We start from the raw sequence: 21265 nt of genomic DNA, 5'->3' as shown, positions 1-21265 counted from the left end.
AATGGACATTTCCTGTATCCTCCCTTCACAATCAAGTTGAATAATAATAATACAAGGTCCTATATATTAAAAAGGTATTTTTTCATGTCTTTTCTGAAACTGAGAGTAAATTATAGCCAAGCTTAGGCAAATCTAACCCAAATTCTAAATTGACTGAGTCCAGATTAGTGGAATTTTATTGTATCTTAAAAAGGACATAAAGGATGTGAAGTGATAGCATAAAAATGAATGTATTCCTCTAGCAAATTCAAAGAATGAGCTCCTGTAACCACAGACAAATTGGAAAAGAAAACAGACATCTGTTCATCTCACAATTAATTAAAAACACATCCATGAACTGAGAAAAATTACAGAAATCCATTTCTAACTAATGAGTAAGGTCTTTCCCCCCTAGGAAAAAGGTGACTTATAATGAATTTTCTGGTTGAGGGTAGTATCAGATTTAAAAAGGTTCTTCTTTTTAATACCCTGAGAACTCAGAACCCTGAGTTCTCAGGGTATTTTCTACTTTGGCAGTTGCGTAGATATCAGCATTTGCAAGGTTTCACTTCCAGCTCCTGTGGTTCTATTTTCCAGTAAAATCATGTACAGAGAGAGGCATTTCACCTCAGCCCACCTACTTGTTTCCACAGTGGCAGAAAGATGGCATTCCCTCCATGGGAGCAGTGGGGCCATGAGGGCCTCCAGATGGTGTGGGGTTGAAGTTGTAAAGCAGAGGAATTGTGTCTATGTTGTTTCAAGAATCTTCTTTCTGTACAGGACTTCTGTAGTGACTCCACCAGCATGACCTTTCACATACCCTTCTCAACCCCTTTGTATTTTGCTAAGTATTGCACCAATGGGTGGTGATAGAAAAAAAAACAAACCAAACAAACAAACAAAAATAAAACCTCTGCTATTAAGCATCTACTGTTGTAGCCACGCATTCCAGGAAACAAACTCACTCAGAAGGACAGTGCAGATAGTGGAGTGCAGTTTATTATACCGGCAGGTCCAAGGCCGAGTCTCCTCCTAGCCAAGGACCCCGACCAGTTTTTGTGAAAACCTTATATACCCTAAGTGTACTTGCTCAAACCCACCTCCCCCAATTCCTAGAAACTAGTCTGGAAAAGATAAAAGAGAGATACGATCAAGGTTAGCCCATGATTCATGTGTCACAAGACTAGATAAACAGTGGACATTTATCAATAGGACTGTGGTCATATCCCGATAAACATAATGGAATTTACGACTTTGTTCTGTTACAGAGATAATTAGCATATTCTTTTAGGCAATGGAGAGCCCAAGTACAAGTCCTGAGGCTCTTTTATCGGGGGTCTGGTTTTCCATTGGTATGCCATTTCTATAGACACTGGGCACAAAGTTCAGAGTCCATTGGGAGAGTGACCATACATGTAGCCTAATGTTCACAGCCTGGCCTGAGATGGAGTCCAGCTCTGTCTGTTTCCTCCTTCACTACTTACTGTTGTCCTGTTACCCTCAACAGCTACATGTAAATATGTTCTTTCTTTATCATGGAAGCTCTTGCAATATCTGGCATGGTACTCAGTAAATACTTGTTGAATGAAAATGAGTGCCTGGTGGCCCTTCATTCTATTTTATTCAAGTCAATTTAACAAATATTTATTTAGAATTTCATGTCTTCTCAGAACTATGTTAAATGCTAGAAAACTTTTAAAAAATAGACAACATCTCTGTGCATGACAAGATCATAAACTATTTAGAATAACACCAATAGTATATTTTCTTGTACCATGAGAGACCAATAGGGTCTTTTAGTTTTAATAAGACCCTTAAAATCAATTGTTACTCTTCTACTTCATAAGACCTGTTTGCTTTTGCCACATGTTTCTCTCTATATTCATATTCATAATAGCCAGACAGAGTTCTTAAATATAATTCCAAATATATTTAAGGCTGTGATGTTATATTTCTACTGAGTTCTTTTAGGACTTAAAAATCAGTTCATATATTAAAATCCATCTTCTCACTGATTCTACACCAGTGCTTGGAGAGCTAATTGTGGCTGGGGACAAATACAAACTTACTGACTGATATTACTTTATATTCATGATCACTCACTTCAACTGAGCCCAGATAGCTACCCAGTAGTCCTGTGGAACTTCACTGGTCAAGTCACTCCCCCACTAACCAGGCAATTATTTTGTTACTGTTTCATCTTTGGTTTCCAACATCTTCTCCCCCTTCTCACTCTCTGTTGATGACTAACTTCCTATTTCATTGAGAAAATAAGAGTTATAAGAAATACCACAACCTCCCTCATCTGATGACACACTGACATCTGTACCCCACACTTGGTCTTCCCTTCTATTACTGTGGATGAACTACCACTGCCCTGAGGCCAGCTCTCCACTAAAGACTAGATCTTTCTCTGTCTGCCTGCTAGAGGACATCGCTCCAACAATACTCCTTCCTTTCTTCTGTATCATCACCTTTTCTATTTTTACTGGATCTCCTCATCAGCTTTCAAAATGCTGTAGCATCTACCTTCCCTAGGCACCCCCTTCCACTAATTTATCTCTCTGCTCCTTCATATGGCAAACTCTTCAAACAGAGCTGTTTGTACTTTCCACCTCTACTTCCTCTCTTTTCATCCTCTGTTTAATCTTGTCAAGCTTTGCCTTCCACCTCCAGGTCTTATCAGTGTTGCTAATGACGTTCCCATTGCAGATGCAACAGTTTATTCTCAGTTCCTACCTTCCTTTTCAGGAAGGGTAGATTTATTATCAGGAACATTTAACTTAACTTTTTACTTCCTTCTTTGATCTTCCAGGACAGCACTCCCTTTTGGTTCTTCCTGAATGCTTTTTCTCAGTTTCTTTTGTCAATTCTCCTTCATTCTAGTAAAGTAATATCAATAACCCTCAGATAAGCAGATGACACCACCCTTATGGCAGAAAGTGAAGAGGAACTAAAGAGCCTCTTGATGAAAGTGAAAGAGGAGAGTGAAAAAGTTGGCTTAAAGCTCAACATTCAGAAAACTAAGATCATGGCATCTGGTCCCATCACTTTACGGCAAATAGATGGGGAAACAGTGGAAACAGTGTCAGACTTTATTTTTCTGGGCTCCAAAATCACTGCAGATGGTGACTGCAGCCATGAAATTAAAAGACGTTTACTCCTTGGAAGGAAAGTTATGACCAACTTAGACAGCATATTAAAAAGCAGAGACATTACTTCGCCAACAAAGGTCCGTCTAGTCAAGGATATGGTTTTTCCAGTGGTCATGTAAGGATGTGAGAATGTAAGGATGTGGACTGTGAAGAAAGCTGAGCACTGAAGAATTGATTCTTTTGAACTGAGAAGATTCTTGGGAGTCCCTTGGACTGCAAGGAGATCCAACCAGTCCATCCTAAAGGAGATCAGTCCTGGGTGTTCATTGGAAGGACTGATGTTGAAGCTGAAACTCCAATACTTTGGCCACCTGATGAGAAGAGCTGACTCATTGGAAAAGACCCTGATGCTGGGAAAGATTGAGGGCAGTAGGAGAAGGGAACGACAGAGGATGAGATGGTTGGATGGCATCACCGACTCAAGGAACATGGGTTTGGATGGACTCCGGGAGTTGGTGATGGACAGGGAGGCCTGGCGTGCTGGGTTTCATGGGGTCGCAGAGAGTTGGACATGACTGAGTAACTGAACTGAACTGAATAGTGATCCAGAGCTCTGTTCTAGGACCTCTTATTATATTTATCTACATTCATTATCTAAAAGATCTCAACCAAATTTATGCTGTAAAACTCCCTAATCTGTACCTCCAGTCCATATCTCCATATCTCTTGAGCTGCAGCCAAATTTTACCTAACTTCATACTCAATGTTTCCTCTTAATGTCCAAAAGCTAATATTTTCAAAACCAAATACTTAGTTCCCTCTCCTCAGACTCATGTTCCCTATCTCAGTAAGTGGCAACTCCATCCTTTGCAATATTCAAGTTAAAAATCACTGGAGTCCTCCTGGATTTCTTTCTACTATGCCCCCATTTAACTGACAGAAAAACTTATCGCATCTATCTTTAAAAAACTAATTTCTTTTCACTGCCTCGTCCAAGCCAGGTCATCTCTCATCTGGGTTAGTAAACTGGTGCTCTAGCCTCCACCTTTGCCCTGCTATAGACTGCTGCTGCTGCTGCTAAGTCACTTCAATTGTGTCCGACTCTGTGCAACCCCATAGACGGCAGCCCACCAGGCTCTTCTGTCCATGGGATTCTCCAGGCAAGAACACTGGAGTGGGTTGCAATTTCCTCCTCCAATGCATGAAAGTGAAAAGTCAAAGTGCTATAGTCTATTATTCACAAATAGTCAGAGTAATCTTTTTCACACACACATCTCAGATGTTACTCCTCTGTTCAGTCTCCCGTTTCACTCAGAGATCCTTCCATGGCTCTATGTGATGTTACAGTGCCTTATAAATCTCCTCTCATCTAGGACTCTCTGATCTCATCTCATTCCTTCCCATCTCCTTCAGTCTACCAAACCTTAATGACCTCCTTACTGTTCTTGAACAGGACGGACAAGGACCTGCCTCAGGACCTTTGTGCATCACCTACAATGCACTTCCTCCAGAAAGGCATAATTCTTGATTCTGTACTGCTTCAGCACTACCTTCTCAGATTCTCAGACATGTCTTCCCTTATCTTCCTCTCTAAAAAGATCCCCCCTCACCCCTACTCCTAGCATTTCCTAACCCCCTTCCTTTTTCCTTCTGAATGTTTATCAACACAAGACATATAATATATGTATTTGTGTGCTCTACAAAGGTTGAGACTTTACCTTTTCTGTTCATTATGGTAGCTCCAGTGTCTAAAGTAGTGCTTAGAATACAGTGGGTGTTAAATGTTAAATAACTGTTGAATGAATGATTACATTTTAAAAGATACTATTTATCATTATTACCATAAATCAGCAGTGTCTACAGAAAATTTATTAACTGCAACAAGGACTAGGTGCAATGGAAACTTCAGAAAAATATAAATCATACTAATTCCCCTCAACAAATAATCTGTTATATATATTAATTAGCACAGGGAAAAAAAACAGAAGACATTTTGAAACTTTGTACTACACAGTTGTATGCAAAAATTGTCCTAAAGTTTAGTCAGTCATTTTGATTGGATTTTTCATCTAAAATAGTGCTTTGTGGTCTAGGTGCTAATATGAGGGTAGACTTTAAAAGAAGAATTAAATTACCCAGTAGCTATAGTTAATGTCGGTCTGAGAATACATTTCCATTTTGACTTGTGGTCTCAATATGTGTGATGAAAGAATTACCCACAAACCAATAAGAACATGTATGTGGTTTTCTCTAACTGAAAAATATTCAAAGATGCCCTACTTACTACTTACACAGTTGCCATTCTCTTATTTTCACATTTGAATACTTATTTAACACAAAAGTTAGCATTCCTTATTACAAAGCCTTGGCATGGAACTCCTATTCAATGTCCCTTCCCAGAGGGAGTTCACTTAGTTTAAACTATGTCCAGTGCTGACTTCCCCAAAGAGGCACAATAGGCACACCCAGGGCCTGCCATACCTTCAGAAATCTATGAAAATGTTTAATTTCACTTGAAATCACAAGAAAAAAATGAACCATTAGGCCAAAGAAAGCGTTTTAACATGTGACATTAATATATTTACTTTTATATCAACAGTTGTAAAACATAATCTATATGAATATATATTCATATAAGTGCTCATGCATGCTCAGTTGCTCAGTCATGACTTTTTGTGACCCCATGGGCTGTAGCTTGCATATACATATATAAACAATATATATATAAACATAAACATTATATATATATATATATATATATATATATATATATATGTAAAGACATACCTACACATATACAAACTTTTTAATCTTACTTGCAAAAGGGGTTTATGAAGGTAAAGGTGCCTAGTGCCCATGAAAGCCACACTGTGACCCTGGATGGTCTTGATTATGTTTTCAAAAATGAAACAAATTTTGATTCATTTAAGTGAAAGTGCATTCTGCAAGCAAGCTAAAAAGACAGCATCAAAAAATTGAGGAATTATTAATTCAACATAACTGGTGATCATAATCTTTCTTTTTTTTAAGTTTAGAGACAGAAGAAGAGCAAGAATATCTCACTTCAAGTTACATTAACATCTCCACTGATTCATTGCAAAAGGGCAAGAAGTATTTGGTTTGGGTCCAAGCTTCAAATGTTCTGGGCATGGAGAAGTCGAAACAACTACAAATTCATCTGGACGATATAGGTAAAGAATAAAAAATTCTGTAATGTCTTTACAAATAAACAACTAATTTGCGCTGACCTAATCAAATGAAGTTGAGATCTGAAAGGAGTTCCCCTAAAGGTCCCCAAAAATCATGATAAAGAAAATAAGCATTACCCATAACCCGCTGCCTGAGACAAGTCAAAGATAAGTGAGGCTGCCTTTGTTTTATATATCCTTCCAGTCTTATTTCTACATGGGTATGTCTTTCAGAATATTTATTGAGAATTTCTTATGTTCAAGCATAGTTCTAAGGGCTGGGGAGAAAAAGACAGACAAGGAAGGTACTTGCTTGCAATCTACTGGGGATGATGGAAATGAATAAGGATTATAATAAAGTGTGATGAGTCTTATGTTGTGAGAATTACAGTATACTGCTATATACACTATTTTTAAAGTTATGTTTTTGTTTGAAAAGTTCTACAAAAAAACATAGAAAACTGTGGAGAATTATGTAGACATCTCTGTGTATACCAGCCAGATTAAAATGTTAATATTTTTTGCGAAAGGTATTTTAGAACTTGCCTTTTTAAAAAATTACAATATAGAATAAATATTTCTATTAATTCAATCTACAAGCTTGTTTTTAATTAAAATCTTTAATTATCCCTTATTACTGTTCTCAGTTTTTCACCATCATAAACTATACTGCCATGGACAACCTTTAGGCTGAATTTTTACATAGTAGTTGTTTTTCTCCTTAAGATAAATTCCAAAAAGTAACTGCCCTTTAGCCTTTTACATTTACATTCTAATCCTAAAGCCAGAGTTCAGCCAAAGAGCACCAAGTGTGAATCCCCTTCTCGTTTCAGATTCTAGTGCCAATTACCCCTGTTTTTATTATTAAAGACAATTTCAGTAGCAAACACATGGCCCACTTCTTCAGCACTAACTGCTTTTATATACATTATCTTGTTTAATCCTTGCTGCTGCTGCTGCCGCCAAGTCGCTTCAGTCATGTCCGACTCTGTGCGACACCATAGATGGCAGCCCATCAGGCTCTGCCGTCCCTGAGATTCTCCAGGCAAGAATGCTGAAGTGGGTTGCCATCTCCTTCTCCAATTGTTTAATCCTTACAACAACTCTATTTTGTAGAAGATAATGTAATTTATACGTGAGGAAACCAAGCTGAGGTGGCATGAGGCAAGTTGAGGCTGCAGAGCTAGGAAGCCTCTAGTTCCAGGATCCTCAACTCCTAACCTGTCTTTGTTTAAAAGCACATTGCAGCCGGGCGCGGTGGCGCGCGCCTGTAGTCCCAGCTACTCGGGAGGCTGAGGCTGGAGGATCGCTTGAGCTCAGGAGTTCTCGGCTGCAGTTCGCTATGCCGATCGGGTGTCCGCACTAAGTTCGGCATCAATATGGTGACCTCCCGGGAGCGGGGACCACCAGGTTGCCTAAGGAGGGGTGAACCGGCCCAGGTCGGAAACGGAGCAGGTCAAAACTCCCGTGCTGATCAGTAGTGGGATCGCGCCTGTGAATAGCCACTGTACTCCAGCCTGGGCAACATAGCGAGACCCCGTCTCTTAAAAAAAATAAATAAATAAAATAAAATAAAATAAAAGCACATTGCAATGTGTGTGACAACTTTCCTGCTGATTAACGATTTAGGGGATGTGACACCTCTCAGGATACAGCATGAGTATCCTTGGGGGACTACTGGAGTCTTCTGTTGGAACTAATATCTCAATGTCTCAACTATCACAATAGGATTGGTCTGAAAAGCTGTGCTTAGGCTATGAATATTGGCTTTGAAAACAAACACTGCTAACTATGGAGCTGAATAGTAACTCCACTGTATTGTATATTCTTGGAGTTATAGTTCTCTGGATTGTGATCTACACACTTTTGTAAGTTTACATTTTGAGGTAGTATACAGTCATAGTATGTGCGGGCTCAGTTGCTTCAGTTGTGTCCAACTCTTTGTGACCCTAGGGACCGTAGCCTGCCAGGCTCCTCCATCCATGGGATTCTCCAGGCCAGAATACTGGAGTGCCATGCCCTCCTCCAGGGTATCCTTGCATCCCAGGAATCAAACCCATATCTCTTGCATCTCCTGCATTGCAAGCGGATTCTTTACCAGCTGAGCTACCTGGGAAGCCCTAAAAACAGGTTCCTCTCAATGGATTAATAATGGTTAAAAGTTATCATGTTAAGTATCATTTTGGCAGTATTCATTATTAGGAACTAGATTGATATTAGTAGTATTACTGCTATTATTATCATTGTTATTACAATCTTAGTGTATCCATTTACTAAACACCTATGGTCCTCGAATAGCCAAAGCTATCTTGAGAAAGAAGAATGGAACTGGAGGAATCAACCTTTCTGACTTCAGGCTCTACTACAAAGCCACAGTCATCAAGACAGTATAGTACTGGCACAAAGACAGAAATATAGATCAATGGAACAAAATAGAAAGCCCAGAGATAAATCCACACACATATGGACACCTTATCTTTGACAAAGGAGGCAAGAATATACAATGGATTGAAGACAATCTCTTTAACAAGTGGTGCTGGGAAAACTGGTCAACCACTTGTAAAAGAATGAAACTAGAGCACTTTCTAACACCATACACAAAAATAAACTCAAAATGGATTAAAGATCTAAATGTAAGACCAGAAACTATAAAACTCCTAGAGGAGAACATAGGCAAAACACTCTCCAACATATATCACAGCAGGATCCTCTATGACCCACCTCCCAGAATATTGGAAATAAAAGCAAAAATAAACAAATGGGACTAATTAACCTTAAAAGCTTCTGCACATCAAAGGAAACTATAAGCAAGGTGAAAAGACAGCCTTCAGAATGGGAGAAAATAATAGCAAATGAAGCAACTGACAAACAACTAATCTCAAAAATATACAAGCAACTCCTACAGCTCAATTCCAGAAAAATAAATGACCCAATCAAAAAATGGGCCAAAGAACTAAATAGACATTTCTCCAAAGAAGACATACAGATGGCTAACAAACACATGAAAAGATGTTCAACATCACTCATTATCAGAGAAATGCAAATCAAAACCACTATGAGGTACCATTTCACGCCAGTCAGAATGGCTGAGATTCAAAAGTCTATAAGCAATAAATGCTGGAGAGGGTGTGGAGAAAAGGGAACCCTCTTACACTGTTGGTGGGAATGCAAACTAGTACAGCCACTATGGAGAACAGTGTGGAGATTCCTTAAAAAACTGGAAATAGAACTGCCTTATGATCCAGCAATCCCACTGCTGGGCATACACACTGAGGAAACCAGAAGGGAAAGAGACACATGTACCCCAATGTTCATCGCAGCACTGTTTATAATAGCCAGGACATGGAAGCAACCTAGATGTCCATCAGCAGATGAATGGGTAAGAAAGCTGTGGTACATATACACAATGGAGTATTACTCAGCCATTAAAAAGAATACATTTGAATCAGTTCTAATGAGGTGGATGAAACTGGAGCCTATTATACAGAGTGAAGTAAGCCAGAAAGAAAAACACCAATACAGTCTACTAACGCATATATATGGAATTTAGAAAGATGGTAACAATAACCCTGTATACAAGACAGCAAAAGAGACACTGATGTATAGAACAGTCTTTTGGACTCTGTGGGAGAGGGAGAGAGTGGGATGATTTGGGAGAATGGCATTGAAATATGTATAATATCATATATGAAATGAGTCACCAGTCCAGGTTCGATGTACGATACTGAATGCTTGGGGCTGGTGCACTGGGACGACCCAGAGGGATGGTATGGGGAGGGACGAGGGAGGAGGGTTCAGGATGGGGAACACATGTATACCTGTGGCAGATTCATTTTGATATATGGCAAAACCAATACAATATTGTAAAGTTAAATAAAAAAAAAAAAACAAAACACCTATGGTGTTCCAGGCAATTAACATGCCCATTACACTTAATTCTGGAAATAATCATATATGATACCCATTATGCCCATTTTTTAGACAAAGAAAGAGGTAAAATAATTTCCTCAAAGCACATAGCTAGTAAGGAGGAGAGCCAGATTTCATCTCAGACTTGCTCACTTGCTGTAGTTAACCATCACCCCCGCCTTCCAAAATCTCTTCTGACTGTCACCTTCAAATCTTTTCACACTAAACCGGGGAGCCTCTTGTTTGGAGTTTCTGCACCTCCACCCCCTCCTCCTCCTTTCTCAGTCTCCCAAAATGGATTCTAAGAAACTCAGATTGAAAAACACAGGTTAACAATGTAGGAGGCCCCTCCCATCAAAGCCCCTAGATTCTTACTGGATGTGCTATATTGATTTATGGCACTTTAAGAATGAGACACTGCAAACGAGATAAATTAACTGTTCTACGAAACTGAATCAGAGGACTCTCCTGGGAGTAATTTCCACACAACAGCTATGGGATTGGGCTTTAATTAAATTAGGGAGGTATGCTGAAAGGCAGGACTGAATTAACAGTGTAGAAACACTGCCAAAATGACATGTGAAAGGAATGCTTAAACTTCTCTTATAGAGAAATGAGTTTCAATACAGAAAATGCAGTGCCTTCTGGCTGCCATTTGGAACATTAGTTCTAGCCAGTGAATAATTATAAGTAAATACATATTGTTAGAAAGATACCAGACAACTATAATACAGTTCTTTATTTCAATTTAAGTGGAAACTAAAGATATGGCATTTATGATGGAACTGACATTTAAAAAAAAAAAAAGTAAGATCCAATGGAAATGTTTGAAATGTAAGCAATGAGAGAAAAAAATTCAACATTTTGAGTCTTGTATAACAAACTAATGGTCAAGTATGTGTTATATAATTACTTGAAAAATATAAGCTCATGCAAACCTGAAGCCTTAGATCTCTATTGTATTGATCTGCTCTGTGCTAAGCCTCTATCTTAACCACACTTACTGTTCTATCTGCATTTCTCACAGGACTAAGAAACGTTTTTCTTCCTCCCCAGAATATTTCTTTCTGGAAAAGGATCTCACAATGCTTGTATTGTTATATTTGTAGCAGGCTATACTCAGAGATGGGGTGTAATTTATACCCTTGAGGGGGGCTTAAGTATTCGCAAATGGTTTCAGAGCCCTAGAGATCCACTTCCCTGACTCTAGAAATCTCCGAATTCTGATTCTTATTACAAGGAGCTTAAAATAGAAAAAGGGAATCAACTATGGAATTCAGATGATAAAAATTTAGTACCGTAAGCTCTTTAATTAGATTAATTCTACTACTACTACTTATATACTATGCTAGGTTATGGAGAAGGAAATGACAACCAACTCCAGTGTTCTTGCCTGGAGAATTCCATGGATAGAGAAGCCTGGCAGGCTACAGTCCATGGGGTCACAAAGAGTCAGACACGACTGAGTGACCAAATCACCATGCTAGGTTAAGCCCAAGGATTTTATTTTAGGTCTGTGTTACTAGAAAGCAAAACTTTAATTTTTCTGTTTTTCTATAAATAATGTATCTGTGCACATAACTTTATGGAATATTATTCATTGAAAATAAAAAAATTATTTTCCTGAAGAATACTTTATAACTTAGAATAAAAGGAAATGAACTCATAGAGAATATTAAGTTGTAATAATGGCCCCAAAAAGCACACCGATTTGTTAAATCAATATTGGATTGGCCCAAGAGTTCATACCATCATACAGAAAACCCTGAATGAAATTTTTAGCCAATCCCGAAATAAATACATCTAACAAAGTCATAGGTTTTCATTGTTCTATTATGCATATAGGAGAAATGAGAAATGCCAATGATTGTATTCTATTCAGACAGGACAAATATATAATAATTTGCAGATTAGAAATATAGAGATTCCAGGTATTCCATGACGCCTAGTACGAAAAATAGTAAGATTAACAATTAGAATTTCTGTTTCCTTTTGAAAATCAAAGGAAATTTTTAGTTTCCTTTTGATCTTCCCTGGTGGCTCAGATGGTAAAGAGTCTGCCTGCAATGCAGGGTTTGATCCCTGGGTCAGGAAGATCCTCTGGAGAAGGAAATGGTAACCCACTCCAGTATTCTTGCCTGGAAAACCCATGGACAGAGGAGTCTGGCAGGCTGCAGTCCATAGGTCGCAAAGAGTTGGACATGACTGAGCAACTTCACTTTCTTTTGCTTTGAAAATCATAATCACACAACACAGTAATAATTTATAAAGTCTTAGAGTTTATGGGGTCACACAGAGTCGGACACGACTGAAGTGACTTAGCATAGCATAGCATAGAGTCTTGTGAGACACTTTGTTCAAGTTATACTTTCAAGTACAGATTTACTTTAATAGCTAACAAAACAAGTAAGCAAATATTTGTACAAGTTTCCCTATGACACAGGAGAATAATAATATGATTGTGAAAGATCTCAACTCAACATTTTGCCAAATCATATACTCTGAACTAAATTGTGGATGCAAAACATAATTTCTCCCTAAACATACACAGGAAAGAAGAGATATCTTCTTTACCTCTTTTTTATACTCATTTGTTAATAGGCCAGGCTTCAGATTTCATGAGTTAGGAATATAAGGCAGCATGAGGTGGGAAAAGACAAGACTGTTAACAGTCTTATGGACTCTGCGGGAGAGGGAGAGGGTGGGAAGATTTGGGAGAATGGCATTGAAACATGTAAAATATCATGTATGAAACGAGATGCCAGTCCAGGTTCGATGCACGATGCTGGATGCTTGGGGCTGGTGCACTGGGACGACCCAGAGGGATGGTGTGGGAAGGGAGGAGGGAGGAGGGTTCAGGATGGGGCACGTGTATACCTGTGGCGGATTCATTTTGATATTTGGCAAAACTAATACAATTATGTAAAGTTTAAAAATAAAATAAAATTTTAAAAATAAATAAATAAAAGAAATGGAGAATGGGTGGAATGGAATTTTAATTAATAACAGCAGTTTTCTCCTACATAATAAATTAGAAAACAAGAAAAATTTCATTAATCATTAATTAGATTGTGAGTTTTTTTGTTTAGCACTTTGAGTTTTAACAGGTCTAAATATTGATGAAAAAATACCAATTTCTTCCTAGGCAGTTTTAAGTTACTGGATTTCTGTTTATGTTTTTTTCTAGTGATACCTTCTGCATCCATTATTTCCAGGGCTGAGGATATAAATACTACAGTGTCCAAGACTGTAATCCACTGGGATAGTCAAACATCAATTGAAAAAGTTTCCTGTGAAATGAGATACAAAGATACAACAAACCAAACTTGGAACGTAAGCTAAATTTACTTTCCTTTTACATGTAAATGAGTAAAAGAAAAGCCAGCCAAGTCAATGACCACAGTGGATGTATAATGATCTATTTTACATGTTTTTATCTGACTGTTTGTGTGATATTCAAACTACTCTAGTTGTAATAATGATGCTTCCAAATAAAGAGGTGAATTTCCTGAAAAGGTCCCTTGCCTTTTGTAAACCAGTAAATAGACAAATGTCCAACTAGGAGGGATTCATCTAGTTAGCTCCTTATAATTCAGTGTCTCAGGTTGAAATTTATATCAGTAATTATGAATATAAACGTAAGTATTCTATCCTGAAATTTACCAGGCATTCAGGAAAATAAAATTTGTTCAAAAAGAGCTTCAGATTTATGGGTATCTCTTTTTAAACGAAGAAATGCACAATTCAAAATGTAAGATTTATTACTATATTAGTTTTAAATGAGCATAAGGTAAAAAAAAAGTGAATGTCTAGGCAAATCAACCATCCTTAAACACCAGCAGTAATTTAGCAAGTTAGTATCTTAGGAGAGGCACAGGTGCAAGGTTCATTAATAGAAATCATATCACATGGCAGCACCTGTGAACACTGTAATAAAAGCTCACTATTTTGAACTATAGGGGAAAAAGAACTATCTGAGGAAAAAGTACCAATTTTGGTGTATTTGAAAAGAAATGCCATTTTATTACTTCCAAGTACAATAAACTGCCATTTGTGTGTGTGTGTGTGTGTGTGTGTGTGTGTGTGTGTGTGCACACGCACATGCTCAGTCGTGTCAGACTCTTTGCAACCCCATGGACTGTAGCTGCTAGTTTAGTCAAAATAATTAGGGAATGGAGTTTATGGCTTTGCTTAATTATGAGTTATGTGTCATGTATTAATTTGTCAGTTTTCAGGGAGTTAAGTGAAATGGTACACATTTATTCTCTGATGACTAGCATGACTCCAAAGCCTTCATCATTCTGAACGTGAATGAATTTTTCTTTGCTATAGAAAGCAGTATGTTCAGGCAGTGTCAAAAAAATGAGGGCAAAATACTAACTTTACCACATACTGTAACAACTACTCTTTAAATCCCCAATGCCAACTTGCTTATTTACCCTTGTTCATTTAAATGAGAAATGTGACATTTTAGTTGTTTAGATTACACTTAGATGCAAGTCCATGTTCTGCATCACTTGATAAATACCCAAATAAAGATCCTGCTGGACTCCTTGACTAAATAATTATGGCATTTGTGTTCACAGTAACTCCAAGCGTAAAGCCTGGGATGAGCAAAATAAAAAAATTCACAGCCAATCTTTTGCTTATGTGGAATTTAGGTAAATTAGAAAACAGCCCAAATGAAATTCTCATCTTAGACTTTGAGTGAGTGAGGCTTTACTCTAAAAAGACACCTGGGTTCGATCCCTGGGTTGGGAAGATCCCCTGGAGGAGGGCATGGCAACCCACTTCAGTATTCTTGCCTGAGAATCCCCATGGACAGAGGAGCCTGGTGGGCTACAGTCCAGTCCATAGGGTCACAAAGAGTAGGACATGACTGAAGTGACTTAGTACACACACATGGGTAGTGTCATGGTCATAGGATGATATTAAGAATATGAAATTCCCTTATTTGGCACAAGTAGGAGGAAGTAATAAGCTATAAGAATGCTTAGGAAATAGAAAGGTGCTATAGTATCAGTATCTCCTAATAGATTTTCAGAAACCATTTTTTGGTTGAAACTCTTGTTCTCTGCTCCCCCTGGTGGTGCTACATGTGCCACTGTGAAACTTGGTAACTTAGAGGTAAATTTGAACTCCTCAAAATGTTCTTTTTATCAGAAGCAGGCAAATGAAGGAGCTGAAAGAATATTTGTTACCTCATTTAATCTCTATCACAATCTTTAGTGATAGGTAGTCTCAGCTCCATCACAGAAATGAAGACATAGGGCTTGAAAGAGCTTCAGCCAGGTTCTCCAAGCTTACAGTGTTAGTACAGTAACTAAGTACCTCTCATAGACCCTATATTACTTTGGGCACAAAAAATTTTTGGAAAATGAAGGAACCGGTTTCAATCTAAAATCTGTATCCTATCCCTTTTACCATAATTCCTCCAAATGTAACTACTCACAGAGATGACCCAAGTCCAGTTGGTAAAAGCCAGAATGAAGCTTTGTTTTCCACATGTGTTACCCATCAATTTCATCTGGATCATGCATAAAATGTTATTGTTACCTCCTTGTAAGGAGACGGGAAATGAGAGTCATGAAGAATAGGCAGATACAAAGGACTACGGATTTGCCCTTCCACCTCAGCTCTGCCTGCATCAGATAATTGTTGGAAGGAAGTTCTTTACTTCAAAGTGGTGGGCAGTTACACAGAAAGCCTTGTGGCTAAGTGCACAGGCTCTAGAGTTCAAAGCCTGGCTATGACATTTTCTAAATGTACAACCTTGGGCAAGTTCCTTAGCTTTTCTGAGTCTCATTACTGCCATACTTAAAAGAAGAATAAGATAAACACCCACCTCATATGGTTGTGCATGCTATGCAAGCATGCATGCTGAGTCGCTTTAGTCATATCCAGCTCTTTGCAACCCTAGGGACTAAAGCCCACCAGTCTCCTTTGTCCATGGGGGGATTCTCCTGAAAGAATATTGGAGTGGATTGCCATACTTTTCTTCATGTGGTTGTGGGAATGATCAAATGATGAGAGAAGCTAGCCCACAACCTGGAATATAGTTAATGCTGATTGTTACTGCTATTCTTCATCTTAACCTCCAGAAGAGCCACATAGCAGGTGTGGTTGAGCCAAGGATGCCCACTTGAAAATCAAAATCAGTGCATTGAGGGCGTTTTCAGCTGTTTTTAGCTAAGCTGCATACATATTACAAGGTATTAGCCAGTCCTTCAGGTGAACCTGCAAGGCTGATGCCATGGGGAGAATATCTGCTTTGGTTATCTTCATCAGCTGTCTTCCTGACACCTTAAATTTGCATAAAAATTTGAGCTCACAATTCTCAATGGCAATCCTTGCACACTCCTATGCGCCCTATCTCAGGAGCATTTGCTCAGTTTACATGTGTATTTCCTCATCTTTTAACTGTGAGCCCCTGGAAGACAGGGCTATTCCATAATCATTTTTGTTTTTACATTGATATTTATAATGTCTGCTTCACACGGATAATATTTGGACACATCAACTATTAGTATGATTATTTGCCTTTAATGGTTCCAAGGGCAGTGACAGTAAAGTAGGGAAGTCTTGACTATAAGTTTAAGTAAATGACTTACTGGTGACTCAAGTCTCTGATCGGAGAAGGCAATGGCACCCCACTCCAGTACTCTTGCCTGGAAAATCCCGTGGACGGAGGAGCCTGATGGGCTGCAGTCCATGGGGTCACTAGGAGTCAGACACGACTAAGCGACTTCACTTTCACTTTTCACTTTCATGCATTGGAGAAGGAAATGGCAACCCACTCCAATGTTCTTGCCTGGAGAATCCCAGGGACGGGGGAGCCTGGTGGGCTGCCGTCTATGGGGTCGCACAGAGTCGAACACGACTGAAGCAACTTAGCAGCAGAAGCAGCAAATCTCTGATGAAGCTAGATCAGGGTATTGGCAAACTTTTTATTCAAGGGCCAAATAGTAAACAATTTAGTCTTTTCAGGCCATAAGATCTCTTTCTCAGATATTCAACTCTGTATTTATAGCATGAAAGCAGCCTAGACAATGTGTAAATAAATGGACATTGTTGCATACCAGTAAAATTTACTTATGCACACTGAATGTTGTATCATTTCTATGCATCATCGAAATAGTCTTCTTTGGACTTTCTTTCAACCATTTAAAAAATGTAAAAACCCTTCTTAGTCATAGGCTGCACAAAACCAAGCATCCACTGTTTTCTTGGAATGGCTAATAGAACAACGGGCAGATAGCAAAGGGTCAAATCCTTGGCCTTCACATTTCAAAAGTGTAAGTGCTGTTATAGGACAGAAAACTTGTAAAAACATGTGAGTTGCCGCCAACAAGTACCTATTGTATAGCACATGGAACCCTGCTCAATGTTATGTGGCAGTCTGGATGGGAGGGGAATCTGGGGGAGAATGGATACATGTATATGCATGCCTGAGTCCCTTCGCTGTTCATCTGAAACTATCACAACTACTCTTAATCAGTTATACCCCAACACAAAATAAAAAGTTCAAAAAACCAAAACAAAAAAGAACGTGTAATTAGTCACAACTAGATTTCCCAATCCCCAACCCCTTTCTCTCTCATACCAAACACTAGCTAAAGGCTCCAAGGGCTTCCCTGGTGGCTCAGTGGTCAAGAATCCACCTGCCAGTGAAGGAGACTTGGGTTCAATCCCTGGTCCAAGAAGATCCCACATGCCTCAGAGCAACTAAGCCCATGTGCCACAACTACTGATCCTGTGCTCTAGAACCCAGGAACTGCAACTACTGAGTGCACATGCTGCAACTACTGAAGCCCACATGCCAGAGAGCCCATGCTTTGCAGCAAGAGAAGCCACTGCAATGAGAAACCTGCACACTGCAGCTGGACAGTCGCACCCACTCACCCCAACGACAGAAAAGCCCACACAGGAACAAAGACCCAGCACAACCGAACATAAATAAATATGGGAAAAAAGAGGCTTCTGGGCAGAGAGAGGAGGAAATGGGTGGGTAAGGGGGAAGAACAAAAAAACGTTTAGACTCAGATGTTTAATGATCAGGACCCCTCACCCTATGCCATGCTCCAGGCTGGGAGTCAGAGGCAGTTAGGTTATAGAACGCTGAATAGGGTGAGATTCTTCCCTTCACCCAAGGATGCTCCCAGAAACTTAGGTGTAACCCTAAGAAAAGCAGTACCCCAAAATGATGGAGATTAAGTTCCCAGGCCTCCCACCTTGAGAACTGAGGCTCTAAAAAGAAATTAGCTGCTATAAAAATGAAGTTATATTTCTGGCACTTGAGATCATACCCTCTCCATAGGAACACAATTAGGTCCAACTCTCTCTCAATGCCTGTTTTAGCCTCTGAAAGTATTATTTTGAAGTACCATCTTGAGCTTGCAAGGCCCTAAAGAGTCACCTGGTTTGCTTCTTAGTAGAAACAACTTGTAACAGTTCCATAAAATTCTTTCTATTTCAGAATTCTAGCTGTAACTTTAGGGTATTTCTCTTCTTAGAGGGCGTATCTACAAACATAATGGCAAGAGACATACGGGAGAATAGTGCATATGGAAGCTAAACTTTTGGCACCAGTACAATCTCTCCTGTATCTCAGGCGAATCCAGGAGCCTCCACTCAAATTTAAAACAGCAGAAAATTTCAGGAGCCATGGGTAAAAATGTGGCTTATGGAAACTCTGAATGATATCTTTCAGGGAACATGTCCCAAAACAGACCTTTATATAATTTTTACAATTTAAATGTATTGCAAGTTTTAAGACATATTAAGAGTGAGTTTTAACAGAAGAATCTCTAAATGATGTGAATACCCTGTTTTGTGTGTGTGTGTGTGTGTATGTGTTTGTGTTTTAATCGTGATAGTTTTAACTTTCTCTTTTATGGTCACTGCTTTCTTTCAGTTGCTGTTAATAAATAAATGCTTTTCTAGAATTTTTTTATGTTTACCTTTCAATTGTGCCTCACTTTTTTTCTGTAGATCCACTTATTACAGCACATTAATGTGCTCTGTAAGTACCTTGGTTTCTCTCTCCCTTCTGAACCAGCTCGTCTGGGGATCCTTTTTCATTATATTTTATGGCAGGTTGTAGTGCCCCAGAATCATGACTTTTAAATTAATCCCTCAGCTATTGTTTTTGCTTACCTTCCATTGGATTTTCACAGTTCAACAATCTTAAATGTTTTGTTTTGTTTTCATATATATCCTTATAGAATGCATAGATCTGCAATAAGCACCAATTTAACAGCTTAGTTTGTAGGTAATTTTTTTCTATAAGTCATCATTAGCAAGTGAAATTATTTCACCGTTTAGAAAGAATTATTGATCTAAATACCCAACTGCAGAGAGACAGGGACAGACAGATGGGGGCAGGAAGAAGGACTGAATTCAAACAGTAGCTATCAGGTCTCCCCTCCTCCTATCCTATTAAAATCAGCCAGGTCAAAATTAAGAGTATATTACATGTTGGAATTTCTTGAGATTTAAAAGCTTGAGAGAGTTGTCAAACATTAAGCAATGTGTATTTGACTTTTAAGGTTAAGTAACATGTATTTGATTATTTATGACTATCTTTTATACAAAGTATTATATTTCTGTTTTCCCAGGGTTGAGAAGTGTCTGGAACATAATATGTGCCCCATATGTTTCTGCTAATAATTGTTTGTTTTAAAAGCCTACTGCATTATTTCTTTATGGTACTTCACTATGGTTATTCATCTATTTTAGGTTAAAGAATTTGATACCAATTTTACATACGAGCAACAGTCAGAATTCTACTTGCAGCCAAATGCTATGTATGTATTTCAAGTGAGATGTCAAGAAACAGGTAAAAAGTACTGGCAGCCCTGGAGTTCACCCTTTTTTCATAAAACTCCTGAAATAGGTGAGTGTATTTCTATATTTAATCTCTTTGGCTTTTCTTTTGACTTTTGTCTCTCTTCTAAGTTTCTCTCTTTTTTTCTCCCTGATTTCTATCAAAATTGACAAAACTATTCTAGGGCAAGTCAGTTAAGTTCAGTCGCTCAGTCGTGTCCAACTCTTTGCAACCCCCATGGACTGCAGCACGCCAGGCTTCCCTATCCATCACCAAAACCGACTGGGGCAGGTGATAACATTTAAATTGTTATTTTGCTTTGATTTTGTTAAGGCTGACTACAATTTATGTAATGGTTCTCAAATATTTCAAGATATAACAACCAGCTGGGGGTGCTTGTTTGGTATGCATGTTCACTATGGCTGCTCCCAGAGTGTCTGAGTCCATGATCTGAGGTAGAGGGGATGGGGGTTGTCAAATATCCTGGGTAATTGTCAGGCATATAATCCCCCTAACCCTTGTTTTAAAAAAGAGTTTAATAAGAGTTACAGTACACTATTTAGGCCATTCTGATAACATATATTCTCCTTAGGAGACACAAAATTATTCAATAAAGATTGATTACTTACTATATGCAAAGTAAACATAAAAAATTAAAACACTTCAACATGAGATTTTTAAATTCTCTTCTCAGTATAACATAGCTGAGCAATTGTTTATTTTTAGATATTTTACTGCTCTTAATATTATTCTGTTAATTTTCTAGTCATTTAAACGTTATTCTGTAAAAGCTTAGCCAGGGAATTCCCTGTCGGTCCAGTGGCTAGGACTCTGCTCCTTCATTGCCAAGGGCATAAATTCACCTGGTTGGGTAACTAAGATCCCACAAGCTGCAAGCACAACCCCCGCCCCCCCCCAAAAAAAAATTAAATTAAGAAATTAAGTCTATTTGGCTAAGATTTTATTTTTAATTGTAAGTAAATAATAAAATGAACCTATTGTAATTGTCATAATACTCCATGCTGGTCCCAGTCTTTATCCTGAAGATGTCTCTCTACTGTGGGTAGCTTACACACTAGATTTAAAATGTTCTTTTCAGAACTGAAGGACTTATTTGTAATCATAGCACTGTTAATGTCATCGTTACATAATATAACATCTTGGAATTATTTTATGTTTTCAAAGCACTTTGACATACATTGTAAATATTAATGGCCACCAAGTAAGTAGAGGGAGCCATAGAGCCAAAGATAAGGTTAAAAAATTCT

General features: G+C 38.4%; 1 protein-coding gene across 4 annotated transcripts in view; it reads left to right on the top strand.

Moving 5' to 3' along the window:
- IL23R (interleukin 23 receptor) overlaps positions 1-21265 on the top strand; it is a 75396-nt gene that overhangs the window by 27401 nt on the left and 26730 nt on the right. For all 4 annotated transcript variants that reach the window (XM_005204485.5, XM_059884849.1, XM_059884848.1 and 1 more), the window contains 3 exon segments: positions 6105-6265; positions 13359-13504; positions 19910-20066. In XM_005204485.5, the coding sequence (XP_005204542.1) occupies positions 6105-6265; positions 13359-13504; positions 19910-20066 (464 nt within the window).

The sequence above is a fragment of the Bos taurus genome, chromosome 3 (assembly GCF_002263795.3).
Source record: "Bos taurus isolate L1 Dominette 01449 registration number 42190680 breed Hereford chromosome 3, ARS-UCD2.0, whole genome shotgun sequence".
NCBI classification, from domain to species: domain Eukaryota; kingdom Metazoa; phylum Chordata; class Mammalia; order Artiodactyla; family Bovidae; genus Bos; species Bos taurus.
This window is presented reverse-complemented; position numbering and strand designations above follow the sequence as displayed.